Below are 15,096 nucleotides of genomic sequence, written 5' to 3'. Positions count from 1 at the left end.
GGTTCACGCCTGTAGTCACAGCTACTTGGGAGGCTGAGACATGGGAATCACTTGAGCCCAGGAGGTTGAGGCTGCAGTGAGTGGTGACTGTGCCATTGTTAGTTCCTTTCATTCTCTATGCACTGCCCATCCCCTATTTTGTTTCATCTGTGCCCTGCTATAATTACTTTGGCCTGTGCCTTTTTGGCTGCATACCTGTGGTTTTAGATAGTTACTCATGTAATTCTAGATGGGCATCTAGGTTTAGAAACTAGCAGAGACTGGTTTAATGACTTGCCTATCCCCTCTTCCCATATATGGCCTCAGCAAATCCCATTTCTCAAATGCGTACTCTCATTTTCACTGTCATGTTTAGCTGCTCAGCAGAGGTGATGGGCTCCTAACCACACCTGAGTCATCTCATGTACTCATTCAGACTTCAAAGTATCTTAGCTTTCCATTTTTTCAACTAAGCCAAGATGGAAGGTTTCTGTTCATTGTGGAAAGAGGCTCTTTTCTCCTCATAGCCTTACTCCAATGTTTATTAAATGCTTATTTCATTGCTTGCACAGAGTATTCAAAAAACTGAATTTTCCTTTCCTTAGTTCTGTTTGACACATTTCATTTTCCTCATTGCTCACCTCTTAGCCATTTTTCTGCCATACAGGCCCTCCTCCTCATGCCCTCTTTTTTTTTTTTTAGCATTTCGATATGTTTCTTTCCAATTATTTCTATACTTTGGAAAAATATAATTGAAAAAAATACCGCATGTTTTTTTTTCACTTGCTATTTTAGCATAATTATTTTCCTGTTAAAATTATTAACTATAATTTTGATAACTGCTAGATATTTTATCTTACAGCTGTACCAAGCTTCATCTTGCCATTTTCCTATAATTAAGCATCTAGGTGCTCATGTGTTTACACATATATCTTTGTTCACATTGTTTATTATTTCCCTACCTAAGGTTTCTAGAAGTGGGATTACAACGGAAGCATTTTAAGTGGAATACAAAAGCTAGTTTCACATTAAGAACTAGAAGTGATACTGTTGTTTTCTCACCAGCAGAATACTAACTTTTCAAGTCCCATTCATATTACGACAAAAAAGAATGGCTTCACAAATCTCATTCATTTTATAAGTAGCATCATCTTCATCTTAAAAATATAAGTCATCTAATTGTTTACAGTGTTACACACTGTTCAGAGAACCACATAGCTCTGATTCCTTCCTTCCAAAAATTTACATTCCAAGGAAGATATACCGATGTGAAGATTCACCAAATGCAGACAAGAACTATTAAAAGTACCCCATGGATGGACCTCCAAATGAGTTTAGGGTAATTGCGCTTAAAATATTAGGACCAAAGTACATTTATTTTATAGATGAAGGAGGGGAGGAGACGAGTGGGGACCAGCTTGACATCCAGTCTTCACCTGGACATATGGAAAGAACAAATGTGCCATCTGCTCATTCCCTCTGAAGGTCTCTGTTGTTACATATTTCCTCCTCTCTTCCAGAGCATAATAACCAATGACTGCTCTCAGAAAGGTACTGTGACCACCACTTGCTTGGCTCTCCAACTTCCTCCCCCATTTCCCTCTTGACTCCTCTTTGCCATATCACCTTCTGTCCCCTAGCCTTGCCTCAGGTCCCCGACGAATCCTGCCCTTAATCTGTGGGGGTGGTAGGTGGCACTGGTTTGAAGAGCTTACTGGATCTCCCTCAGTGAGTCAGCCTGGAGTTGTGTTTGAAAACCACAGGCCCTGACTGTGGCTGTCAGACCTCCCAGACACCACCTGCTGCTGCCTATCATCATCTTCAGGTGCTGGGCTCCCCTGTGGGCCTCGTCCGCCCGCCCTCTGCTGCGGCTGTCCCATGGGTGCCCGCCCTCTCTGACACCACAAGAGAACCCATCTGGGTTCCAGGAAAAAACTCATCTTTATTTGCCTTCTTCCCACTGAAGGTAAAAGCAACATTAATAACCACAACAAATACTTAGTGAGTGCTTACTATTATTCATTTAATTGTTGGCCTTTCCATCCCTGGCCATGATGAGAGACATGCCATAGCTTACTCCTAAAGAGACCTGAGGACACACGTGCACAAACATATTGGGCATATCATCACTGGCATCAAAACTGATTTTCCCTGTCTACCCAGAACAGGCCCGAGGGAGAGGGAAAAGCGGATACCCACCTGTGTCGCTGTTTGCGTGCCAAGTCCAGGAACAGTCCATACAGCCCTGCTGCATCCCACGACGCTGTCAAAAAGCAGGAGTTCATCCGAGGCTGAGGTGTTGTCATCAGAATATTCGTTAAAGTAGGGACGCTGACTTTGTTTTTGGGCAGATTCTCTTCCTGTGGAGTATCCAGCCTGTTTGCCTAGTTTTCCTGTTCTGGGGTCTGATCTCTATCTATTTCACTACAGTTCAGCTACCAAAGTGGTATAAGTAAAATTGAAAGAATTCTAAATAGCTTTTCCCCCCATGTTAGCTGCCTCACGTTAATGTGGTCTTATGGTCTGCAAATAAGTGTTTTGATGATTTGGCAACTGCAGTTATCCATACTAGCTCTCCTACAACTCACTACTGACAGTTAATTATTATTGAATATCCACCCACCCAGGGTGAGTTATAAGTTATACTAGGTGTTTTGGTTAATAATACTAATGCAATTAATTTACTGTTTACTCTCTCATCTTAATCAGCTGGTAAAATTAGATGGATTGGGTTGGCCAGGTGTGGTGGCTTACGCCTGTAATCCCAGCACTTTGGGAGGTTGAGGTGGGCGGATCACGAGATCAGGAGATAGAGACCACCTTGGCTACCACAGTGAAACCCTGTCTCTACTAAAAATACAAAAAAAAAAAAAAAAAAAAAAAAAAATTAGCCAGGCGTGGTGGCGGGTGCCTGTAGTCCCAGCTACTCAGGAAGCTGAGGCAGGAGAATGGCATGAACCCGGGAGGTGGAGCTTGCAATGAGTCGAGATCGCGCCACTGCACTCCAGCCTGGGTAACAGACCAAGACTCTGTCTCAATTAAAAAAAAAAAAAAGATGGATTGAATTGGTACTTAAATTTTTTTCTTTGCGAGGCTTTTCCCTTATTCATATTAAATTTAAACTGTTTTTCAAATTTATTTTACTATTCATATTTCCTGTGCATGAATCATGTAACCATGTCCTTTGATCATTTATCCATTGGGAATATTATTAGTGTTCACATGTATGTTTGAATAAATTTTCATATACTTGGTATAGATAATTCTATTTTTCATGTGTGTTGATTTTTTTGTTTTTTATTGCTAGTTATTTCTATTACTTACAAGTTAAAAATTTATGTAATTATATTTGACCATTTTATTTCATTTCTAATTTCTCCATTTGCTCCAATTGTAAGAAAATTATCACTTTAAAGTGAGACTAAAAGCCCTATATATTCTTTTAGGTCTCTATTTCCCACCATCCCTGAGATTTTACTCTGACATTCTCTGGGCCTTACAGCCCAGGCCCTAGAATTATTCAATACACTATTTTCACAAAGGTTAGATGCTTGCATTATGACTTCAATTGAGCAGTTACCTTAGAGTCTACTACCTACCTATTTATCCTGTATTTACAACTATTTCCCATGTTTTCTGTTGTCCAAGGGGCTTACAACATTCACACCCAACTTCACTCATTCACTTACTCATTTACTTATTCACTCACTCACACTTTCATTTATTCATTCATTTACTATATTTGGCACACAAACCCTAGGGTGACCACCAGGGATCCTTGCTTCCTGGTGTGTTCACTCGTGTGTAGGCAGGACCTGGGACTTGCTTCTAACCAACAGAATATGGCAAAAGTGGTGGGATGTTCTTCCTGTTATTGTGTTACATAATGTAAGATGCTGTCTTGCTAGTAGACTCACTCCAGACACTCTCCTTGTTGGCTTGATGAAGTAAGCAGTCATGTTGAGGAAGCTCTCATGGTGAGGAACCTTGGGCAAACTCTAGCCAGCAGTCAGAAAGAAGCCTGGATACTTGGTTTTAGAGCAGCATGGAAATGAATTCTGCCAATAACCTGAGTGAGCTTAAAAGGGGTTTCTTCCTCAGTCAAATCTCCAGATGAGAACACTGTCCAGGTGTCACCTTGATTACAGTGTTGTGAGACTCTAAGCAAAGGGCCCATCTAAGCCATGCCCTTACCTAGAAACTGTAAGATAATAAGTAGTAGTTGTTTTGAGCCACCAAGTATGCAGTAATTTGTTATGCAGAAATAGAAAACAAATACATGGTGCTGTGCTAATGATCACATGCATGATCTCTTAGTGCTTCAAGTAACATCATAAGCCCGATACTAATATTATCTTCATTTACAGATGGAGAAACTGAGGCCCAGAAATTGATGTCCAGAATGCTTTGCTCTTAGCCACTGTACTATTATGGCATATTTTATCTTTATGTATTGCATCATTTCATGGATTCAAGTTTATCAATGTCCTTTGACAAGTTTAAAATCTGTCTGCTAAAATCTATCAAATACATTAAGGAAAAGTCCCACTTGGCACATCTCCCACACCAGGTATGTTTTTATAAGTTCAACTCCATAAAGACATTTCATGTAACTGTTTTGTGCTGTACTTATACCATACATCTTGTAGAAATAATATTAGATTAATGAATAGGAAAGGTTTTTCTTAAAAGTGATGGACTGGCTGGGCCTGGTGGCTCACGCCTGTAATCCCAGCACTATGCGAGGCCGAGGAGGGCAGATCACGAAGTCAGGAGTTTGAGACCAGCCTGACCAACATGGTGAAACCCTGTCTCTACTAAAAATACAAAAAATTAGCTGGACATGGTGGTGCAGACCTGTAATCCCAGCTATTCAAGAGGCTGAGGCAGGAGAATCGCTTGAACCTGGCAGTCAGAGGTTGCAGTGAGCCGAGATGGTGCCACTGCTGTACTCCAGCCTGGATGACAGAGAGAGACTCCGTCCTAAAAAAAAAAAAAAAAAAAAAAAAAGTGATGGATTATGAACTATTTAGAAGAAAGAATAATCATGGCAGACATGAGTCCTAAATGCTTTGAATTTATCTGGAATTAGAACATTCAGAAAAACATTAGTTAAAATGTGCTGCCGCTTGGATTCTGTCTTTAACTTTGCTGTATGACTAAAACATTTAATTTGTGTCTTAATATTAACATTTCTGATCAGGTACAGGGAAAAACATAATATAGAGAGATTTAGAAACACTTTTGTTTAACTGCTAAAGTCCTATTTGGTTCATTGTTCTGAGGAGTTAAGGTGGAATTGTGATCCCAGTACCATGTCTTCTAATAAAAGTCATTTTTGTTCTGCATTTTCAGATGTTAATTATTCATACTGCATGACTGAGGATTTTGGAGGCAGAGAGAGATTCATCTGCAATATTTGGAACACCAATGGAGGTCTACGTCAACACAGAATTTATACAGCAGCTGGTGCTAGTCAGAGCTAATGACAGAATTTCAGTTTAATAAAAAGACCCCCAACTGAGCACACCATCTTGAAAAAAGTATACTTATCAAACAGCTTTCAATCAGTTCAAGAGAGACACCTTAATTGGGGAGAGGAAGAATTGCAGAGTAGTTTGTAATCATGCCAATTCCAGATCAATAACTGCATGTTTGTTCTTTGGTAGAAATAGCTTTTGCTTTATCTTAAGTAATCACATATATATTCTCTCTATTTGGATAAGGAAACCTTCGCTTTATTTGACAATGTATAATGATATACTCTTCTAATTCACCTCTGTGTCTTCACAATAAACATGAGTAAAATTTAGCCATGTGATGGTAAAGGTCAATATAATTATTTATTTTTAAAATAAACTTTGTATCTAACAGGAAAGCAGTGCTTACGAAATTTTTATATTTTCAAAAATTGTTTTGTTCAAATAAAATTTTATGAGTAAAGTTAAATGATGGTGGTTTAATTATAAGAAGAGTATACTGAACACTGACTGATAATCTGATTTGTATGCAATTACTTCGGGGAAGGCTGTACAGAATAATCTAAAAAGAAACAAAAAGAAGGCAATTTACTTTTTGAAGGAAGGATTTGGAATACTAAAGAATATGATTCAGTCATCAAGGCTTAGTTTCCTTTTGTTAAAAGGAGACAGTCATTCAAACTGGTGGCTTTCAACCTGTTCGTAGGCTACTAGTCTTAGTGGTGCCTTACAGGGCACTATAGGGCAGGCAGGGCAGGTGGAGAGGGCAGTGAGGGGAGTATGGCCCAATAGAGAGGTCGAGGCAAAGCCTGCAGGGGAGGGCTCTGCAGTTCCCTTTCTCACATCAACAAGGGCATATCTTTTCCTTTTTCCTGCCTGCCTTTTCCCCCCCTTCCTTCCCTCCCTCCAAACTGTATCTATTTACACAGACATACATTTTTGAATGGAAATATTGGGCCTCTATATAAAATTTCTTTTTGCAAAATAGGGTTCCTCTGCTAAAATACAGTTTGCAAATCACTGGACTAGACAATTCTAAGTTTTTTTCTTTCTATGTTTCAATTACTGTTAGGATTTCAAGATCCAGGAACAACACAGCAAGGGAGATTGAAAATCTTTTAGGACACACAACAAACACCTATCTTGCATAAATGGTAGTTCAGCTAAGAGGCAAAGCTATGGGTGAAATGGCATCTTACAATGCTTTCAGATATATGGGACTGTCTTAGTCTGTTTGTGTTGCTTTAAAGGATACCTAAGGCTGGGTAATTTATGAAGAAAAGAGGTTTATTTGGTTCACAGTTCTGCAGGCTATACGAGATGCATGACACCAGCATCTGTATCTGGTGACCATGGCAGAAGAAGAAAAGGAGCCAGCACATACAGACCACATGTCAAGAGAGACGAAACAAGAGAGATGAGAAGGTGCCAGGCTCTTTTAACAACTAGCTCTCGGGGCAACTCCCATGGGATCTAAGAGTGGAAACTCACTGTTTACTGTAAGGATGGCACCAAGACATTCATGAGGGATTCAACCCCATGATCCAAACACCTCACACCAGGCCCCACCTCCAACACTGGAAATCAACTTTCAAAATGAGATTTGATGGGACCAAGCAAACCTTAGTAGAAACTATGATTAATAGGTTAAGTTTTTTTTTTTTTTTTGAGTAATTATGTAGAGCAGAGCCATGCTCACTTAGGCACTTAATCTACTCAATGATGTTTGGGCAAAGGAAGATTATGACCTAATTTTAAAAATAAAAGCCTTTTGCATTTAGAGAACCATATGCTGTTAGAGCTGGTAGGATATTTGAACTCATCTTTCTCATTTTATATATTTACTTATTAATTAAATTAATAAATTTTTACTGAATTTGAATATGTGCCAGCCATCATGTTAGGCATTAGGTATATAGTATATTGTCCCTATCTGTATAGAGATTATGCTTTAGTGGAGGAGATAGGCAATTAAACAATCGTACACATAAGCATATAATTACAAATTTGTATAAGTACTATTAAACAAAAGAAAAGGGTTCCCTGAGATCCTGTGTTGGAGTATACATGAGAACACTGGGCTGTAGAGAGCAAAAGTGACTTGCCTCAAGTCACTGAGTGTATGCTGTAGGGCTGGCACTAGACTTGGTCACATGTTCTCTCTGTCTCATTAGCTTAGCTGTTAAGTTTAGGTCCATAGTAAGGGCTGAGTGATAGAAATCAGAAAGCCATGAACTCCCCCCTGGGCTTGTGCACTACTTTAGAACCTTGGGCAGCCTGTGAGACGCCTTGGGAGACACCCAATGATCTGCACTAAGAAAGGAAACTTCGAACTTTTGAAAATGGTTTTCTTCATTGGTTAAGGTCCCCGTGCTTACAACGTGGTTGACTAGAGGCTGAAAATGGTCTGCAGGGATAGCAAAGTCCATAATTAAAGAACAATTCCTTAGTAGCTACAGCAAGACTATTATTTATTCAAAACTTTCAGGCTGCAACCAGGTTCAACAGCTTTCTCGAGTCTACATTACTGTGAAACAAGTCGTTTGTTCCTTTTACAAACTTTTGCCCAGATAGGTTTGCCAGACCTATCAATTAGAAGAAAACCTAAGTTAAACCATCATTATTAAAATTATTAGCTAAGAGCCACTATGATGAGGCCATTCTCCTATTTGAAGACAGCCAACTGGCATAGCTTTCAGCCCATGTGGCTAATGGGGAGTGTGAGGTTATTTTCTCTGATAAGAATCTGAAGAGTAGGGACAGAGTGAGTCTGGTTGATTGCAGAGCCATAAACTTTGGAGATCCAAAAATACACAGCGAAGCTGGTATCCTTTTATGAGCATTGAGAAGCTTTGCCTGCCTACATGGATGTCATCTACCTCTGGGAGGCACCTGACATCAGGTAGTTAACAACAATTTAAGTCCTTCCTAGTGTTTGCTGGGATAAGCGATTGATCTTCCTCAATCTAAAGCCTAAATCATAGTCAAGTAAGCACTGCATTAATGAATAGATGGGATTACAGCATACATGCTGGGTTTTTTTGGTGCAAACTATCTTTTTTCTTTTTCCTTTTGGCAAACCTCCTCCCTCCCCATCTCCTTTCCTGCTGCCCCACCCCTGCCACAACCCATGCTACAAAACTAGCATGTATCTTCAAGTATTTTATTTTTTTCTTCAAGTATTTCAAAAATGCATGCTCGTATAATCCTATCTAAGCATATATATGTATAAAAAATCTATATACATTCCCACACATAGAATTTTGGGGCCATTTTTTTGGAAAGCAGGTTTATATTATACACTCTTTTCCCAGATTTTTCATTTTCACGAGGAAATACAGTTCTACTTCATTTATTGTATGGCTGTATTATGATTTACTTTGTTTCCGGTTTTCTGCTACACTGAATAATGCTCAGATTAATTCCCTTGCACATGTGTCCCTGTGTACTGGGACTTTCATTTTTATAAGTTAGATTTTCTGAAGTATAAATTCTGAGTCAAAGAAACGTGGATATTTAATTTTAATAAACGTTGCCCATAGTGAGGCATAGTGGCACATGCCTGTAATCCCAGCTACTCGGGAGGCTGAGGAGGGAGGATCACTTGAGCCCAGGAGGTCAAGGCTGTAGTGAGCTATGATTGTACCACTGCACTCCAACCCAGGCAATAGAGCAAGATCCTAATGTCTAAACAAGTTAACAATAATAACAAAATAAATGTTGCCCAATTGTTTTCCAAAAAGGATTGTAACAATTCTTATTTCCAACAGCAATGAGAACACCATTTTCCTCCAGTAGCCATACCAAAATGGATATTATCACACTTATATTTTTACCAGACTGATGAGTTTAAACCTCATTGTTACTTTATTTTCCATTTTCCTAATTACTAGCAAGTTTATACACCTTTTCACAAGTTTGTAGGCCACCCAGCTTTGCTCCTTCGTGAGTTGTTTTCTTTTTATTTTGGGTTGTATGTTGGAAGAGCTCATATATTAATATTGTATTTTCCATCTGTGTTAAAATATTTTTAATTTATCACTTGTCTGGTTTTTATTATTATGTGAAACACACATATTTTAATATATCTAAATCTGTGAGGGGTGTCCAATCTTTTGACTTCCCTGGGCCACATAGGAAGAAGAATTGTCTTGGGTTGCACAGAAAATACACTAACGCTAATGATAGCTGATGAGCTTTAAAAAAAAAATCACACACAAAAAAATCTCATAATGCCTTAGGGAAGTTTATGAATTTGTGTTGGGCCAAATTCAAAGCTGTCCTGAGCTGCAAGTGGCCCACGGGATGCAGGTTGGACAAGCCTGCTTCTTTTACATTTTTTTTTAACAGCTTCTAGGTTTACTGTTTTACTTATGGAGACTTACCCATATACATACATTCTCGAAAAACTCTTATTTTTATGTCTAGTTTTTAATCCATCTGAAATTATTTTTGTATATGAGTTCAACTTTAGTTTTCTATACTATTTTTAAAACAATCACCTTTCCTACTGAATTGAACTATCATTTTCATCATGTATTAAATCCTCATATATATTAGGATCTATTTCTGGGTTCTATGTCCTGTTCCACTGATTTGTTTATTCCTCTGCAAATACCTGATTTGTTTTTAGAGCCTTTATAATATCTTCTGATATTTGGTAAAGCATGTCCTTCCTAATTATTCTTCTTTTTCTTTTATTTAAAAATGATATTTTCAGGCATTTGTTCATTTAAGTAAATGTTAGGGTCAGTGAATGTGAACAGAAGTTATGTGTCTTTCTCCTGGTCAGAAGCTTTAGCAGCAGTATGTGATTTGCTTCCCTCTCTTTTCTTATCTTAGTGATGACAGAAACACTTGTTGAGATAAAACTTTCAGCTTGGGTTTTTGAGTGACAAAGATGAGCAGAGCCACCCTGATTACCCATGTTGGACACACAGAAGGAGCAAGAAATAAACTTTAGTTGTGTTAAGTCACAGAGATTCTGAGCAATTTGTTACTGCAGTATCGCCCAGCTCATTCTGACTGATGAGAATGCTGTGAGACTTATGTCAGATGACATACATAAAAACACATATTCAAAGTCACAAATCAACTTACATATCAATAAATACTGGCCAATATAATTAAAATTATGAGCAAATAACAACAATAATAAAGCTACCCTTGTGTCTTGAGATAGGACAGGACTTTCCTGCCGGGTGGTTTAATTTCAGGTGGTTAAGAAGATACATGTACCAAAAGAAATACCTGCCCTGCCTGCTCAACATTGCTCTATACTGTAGTTAAGAGTTTAATTCCTGCTAAATGCAAGCCACTTCACCTTGCTAAAATGAAAGTCCATGAATATAAGGAAGGAAACTTAAAACACATTTGAAGATAATGATTTATATTAGGAATTGCAAACTAGTAGCCTGTGGGCCAAATCTGGAGCATACATGTTTTATTTTGATGACAATATTTTAAAAATCAGGGAAAAACACACACACATTCACACACACATTTACACTCACACACTCTCTCACACACACTTACTTCTGGCTTCTCTTGAAAAAACTCTAAGATCTTACAACCCTAAAATCACATTTCTGCATGACCAAAATCTCTGGAGCTAAGTAACTGCATTGTCTAGTTCACCAGAGTTTCCCTACCCCTTGTTGTCTTTTTTTTTTTTAGATGGAGTCTTGCTCTGTTGCCAGGCTGGAGTGCAGTAGCATGATCTCAGCTCACTGCAACCTCCACCCCCCGGGTTCAAGCGATCCTCCTGCCTCAGCCTCCCGAGTAGCTGGGACTACAGGCACGCGTCACCATGCCCGGCTAATTTTTTGTATTTTTAGTATAGATGGGGTTTCACCATGTTGGCCAGGATAGTCTCAGTCTCTTGACGTCGTGATCCTCCCAAAGTGCTGGGATTACAGGCATAAGCCACCGTGCCCGGCCCTACCCTTTGCTGTCTTACACCTACCTAGCTCACTTCACCTGTTTGCATTTCCTATTGGTTCAGAGTTGCATAGGAATAGGTGACCCCTGGGGATTTATAGTAAATTAAAATTTGATTACAGTGTTCCCCCCTTATCTATGGGGAATAGGTTCTAAGACCTCCAGTGGATGCTTGAAACCACAGATAGTACTAAGCCCTACATATACTATGTTTTTTCCAGCTGATAACCTAGTTGACTAAGTGACTAACAGACAGGTAGCTTATACAGTGTGGATAGGGTGGACAAAGAGATGATTCATGTCCCAAACAGGACAATACAAGATTTCATCACACCACCCAGAATGGTTCACAACTTAAAACTTATACATTATTTATTTCTGGAATTTTCCATTTAATATTTTTGGACCATGGTTGATTATGGGTAACTGAAACTACAAAAAGCTAAGCCAAGAATAAGGGAGGACTACTGCATTTCTTCAGCAGTTTGGTATAGTGAGCTCTAGGTACAAAGAAGACAAAATGCTACAATGGAGGGAAAAGTAGGGTACTGATAACTAAGCCATTTGGTATCGTTTTGATAGAACCAGTTAGCGGAGGAAGAGACATTTCTCTTCCTGCAGAAAAGAATAAAAATAGGTCTTTGACACCTCAGCAGCAATTTTCATCATCAAATCAGTTACAGACCACACAGGCTAATTAATTCTCTTGGCCCCCTCAGAGGGTGAGAATCCCAGAAATACCATTAGTCAGAAATGAACTTAGGAAAACAGTTGAAAAACATCTTGTTGCTTAGGAAGAATCTTAATACAACAAGCTACTGAATTGCTTTTTAAAGTTGCAAACTGACCCTCCCCCATTTTGTTCATTTAGGAAGAAGGATAACAGAAAAGGGATTGGACAGAAAGGTCTAGAATCTAGATTGTTCAATGTATAATTTCTATGCAATTGCTTGAGCATTATCTAAAACCTTTCACGTTCATATCCCTTGAAATCCCTCTTACGTTAATCACTTTTATCATTTTGGCTCCATTTTCGTTACAAGAAAAAACATCTTCAGGCCACTCCCACTTTAGGGTCTGCTAACTGACCCAGTTTTCAAAGGCAGAATCTCCCAGTACAAATATGCCTCTTGTTTTATGTTCAACCAATGAAACAAAAACAGCCTTTAAAGTTTAATGTAATCTTCCTGCAGATTTCCATGGTACCTATCACAATTTTATTAATATCCTAAATTAATATAACGAATTGGAAACCGAAGGTGAGTGTCAGATAGTGTGCCAAGGTAACGATTGTGTCTTCTGAATTATCTGGCACTGACAGTGGGTTTAAGAGTGGGGCATCCTAGGATCTTCAATGAGATATGCCTTTCTGTTTCATATTTTAAAGGTCATGAGGAGTTGGCTGAGAAAGAAAGGGACATGAAGTATCTGGTTTTAAATCATCCCAAACTCAAATTTATCTCATCAATAAAATATCAGTTCAGCTCTGTTTCTTTGTTGGACTGGAAAGAGGCGGAAATTTAAAAAGGCCTGGAGTAAACTTATAGATTGAAAAGAGACCTTCTCAGATCAGAAATAATTTTTCCAACGACATTTTTCAAACACAGACGGTTTTTTAAAAATCCCCTTAGAAAATTGCATTATCACTGGTAAATTATTAAAATAACTTTTTCTTTTTCAAACAAAATACAGACTGTTTTTATAGATCTGTCATATAACTTCAAATGGAATAAATAGACTAGATAAGTGAGCTTTTTATTTTCATTCTAGTTACAGTGGAGGCATTTTTTTTTTATTCTGGGTTAGCAGTTTCCTCTAAAAATACACTGGAAACCCTTTATAAATGAAAGGAATGTGTATAGTATGTAAATTCAAAGTGTGCTGTCCTCATTTACCCAGTGGAATTCAAAATAAGCCCCAACTTGTGAACATATTAAAGCAGATTGAAATGGATATTAGCGGGATTTGTAAGGAGAAGCACTCCAGTCAGTCAAACATGCTATGCACGAGAACTTTGATAATGTTGTTTTACTGATAATTACCTGCCGGCTGCCACCTCAAAGTGGGATTTCATGCAGGTTCCAGTATTTAAATATTACGTTCACGGCCAAGCCTGCAAAGACACTTACACCAATCTGGCCATGCCCATTTTATTTCACAATTATCTCTGTCTTTCTTCATGAAAAGCATGCACTTAACTCCCTTTTAATTGTGTTTGAACTGTGTGGGCAAGAGATCTTCAATACTATACTCTCTCTTCCTTAGTCCAGAGCAGGTTCTGCACTCTCTCCCTCTCAGATGTCAGCAGACATCAGAATTACTGGAAAGCAGCACTTTCTAACTTGCATGAATATTCATCTGACCTCAGAAACTAGTCGCTGGGCAAAGTAAACACCCCACACTTACATTAACTAAAGGTGGTTTAAGGAAGGACCAACTTACGTAGTCCTCCTGGGCTGCTAATGCCTGCTGGTCTTCCAGCCCTACAGAGAACTTCCTTTTCTCTGCCACCATCACCGTGCACCGCCCCAACAACACTTTTTTTTTCTCATACTGAACTCCTAATTAAATTTAACAGTTTCAAGAGTTTAAACTGTATACCTTTTTAATTGTGTCCTACTTTGTATTGGCTGATGCACAAGTCTGAAAATGGATATTACAGCTTTTTATGATATAATATCACCCTAATTGGTGCTTCATAGGCCGTGGCTGAATTCTTTTCAATTAAGCTCTAACATACAGTAACTGTTTCTCTCTGCAAATGCTGGAAAGCCATTCACAAGAGAGGACTGGTACTGCACAATTCCAAAGCACCTTAATGTGTCAAAAATGTTTTGTGAAGAAAGCTACACTGTAAATGCAATCACCTACATTGGTGTTCCCATTGTTAACTGGGAGTGAAAGTATTGCTAATTGTCCTGCGTTTTAGCTGGGTTTTTAAAGCATTATGTAGTAAGTACACCGGAGGGTCAATTTGTGAAGTGAAATACTTAGCATGCAAAGCGTAATACAAGATGCTGTGTAATACTTGACCTCTCAGCATAATAAATGTAGCAGTGAAACGCTGTGCATTCAGTATTCACTGAATAGAGCCTTCGCAGTGGAACAAAACCAGAAAATGTTCTCTTCATTCCTTTTTTTTTTTCACTAAGCGAAAATTATTCTTTATAATGGCCATTGCAGCAATTAGCTGGCATTTGGTAGAATAAATGTGCAGAAATAGCAATTTCTTATTTTAAATGAGATTTTGTATGGAGCCTGCAAATTACTTGAGGTATATGAATAATTGTGCCTTAGCTTTATGCTACAGAATAGGGTGTGGGTGAGTATAAAGATTTCCTATTTGCAGTTAAATGTTTAGACATTTTATTATTTTAATTTCACTCACAGTCTGCCTGGATTGACCTGCTTTCCCATTGATCATTTCATGTGTGCCTGGAAGCAAGTGTGCAGATGGCGGGAGACTCCCAATTAGTGCACCATGTTTTTTATGAATGTGACATGTAAGTGCAATCAGGTCTCCTCTGGAGGCAACAGCAGTGTTTAGAGTTTGGGATCCTAAATCAATACAATTTAATAATCTGCATGGAGTGAATACTTATCAATATTCTCTGTGGTCAATTGGAAACTTCATTAAATTTTTATCAAAAGTTTTTCACCTTATTGAAATGCAGTCTTCCAGGCATCCATGATCCAT

At 38.5% G+C, this 15,096-nt stretch overlaps 1 protein-coding gene across 7 annotated transcripts in view; it reads left to right on the top strand.

The window, feature by feature from the left end:
* The window catches only part of LOC100983103 (surfactant-associated protein 3), a 40,575-nt gene extending 34,647 nt beyond the window's left edge, over positions 1 to 5,928 (top strand). Inside the window, exons 3-6 of one of the 7 annotated variants that reach the window (XR_008954820.1) lie at positions 1,365 to 1,530; positions 2,143 to 2,275; positions 4,347 to 4,549; positions 5,335 to 5,928. Coding sequence is in view for 1 of the 7 variants with exons in the window: in XM_055097480.1 (XP_054953455.1) it covers positions 5,335 to 5,465 (131 nt within the window). In the remaining 6 variants the exon portion in view is untranslated. Of the gene's footprint in view, positions 1 to 1,364; positions 4,550 to 5,334 lie in introns of all 7 variants that reach the window. The other 6 variants (XR_008954819.1, XR_008954821.1, XR_008954822.1 and 3 more) reach the window with 6 other exon arrangements.
* The last annotated feature ends 9,168 nt before the right edge of the window (positions 5,929 to 15,096 follow it).

This window comes from Pan paniscus, chromosome 15, assembly GCF_029289425.2.
Source record: "Pan paniscus chromosome 15, NHGRI_mPanPan1-v2.0_pri, whole genome shotgun sequence".
NCBI lineage: Eukaryota > Metazoa > Chordata > Mammalia > Primates > Hominidae > Pan > Pan paniscus.
Note: the sequence above shows the minus strand (reverse complement) of the source record. Positions and strands in the feature narration are given on the sequence as shown.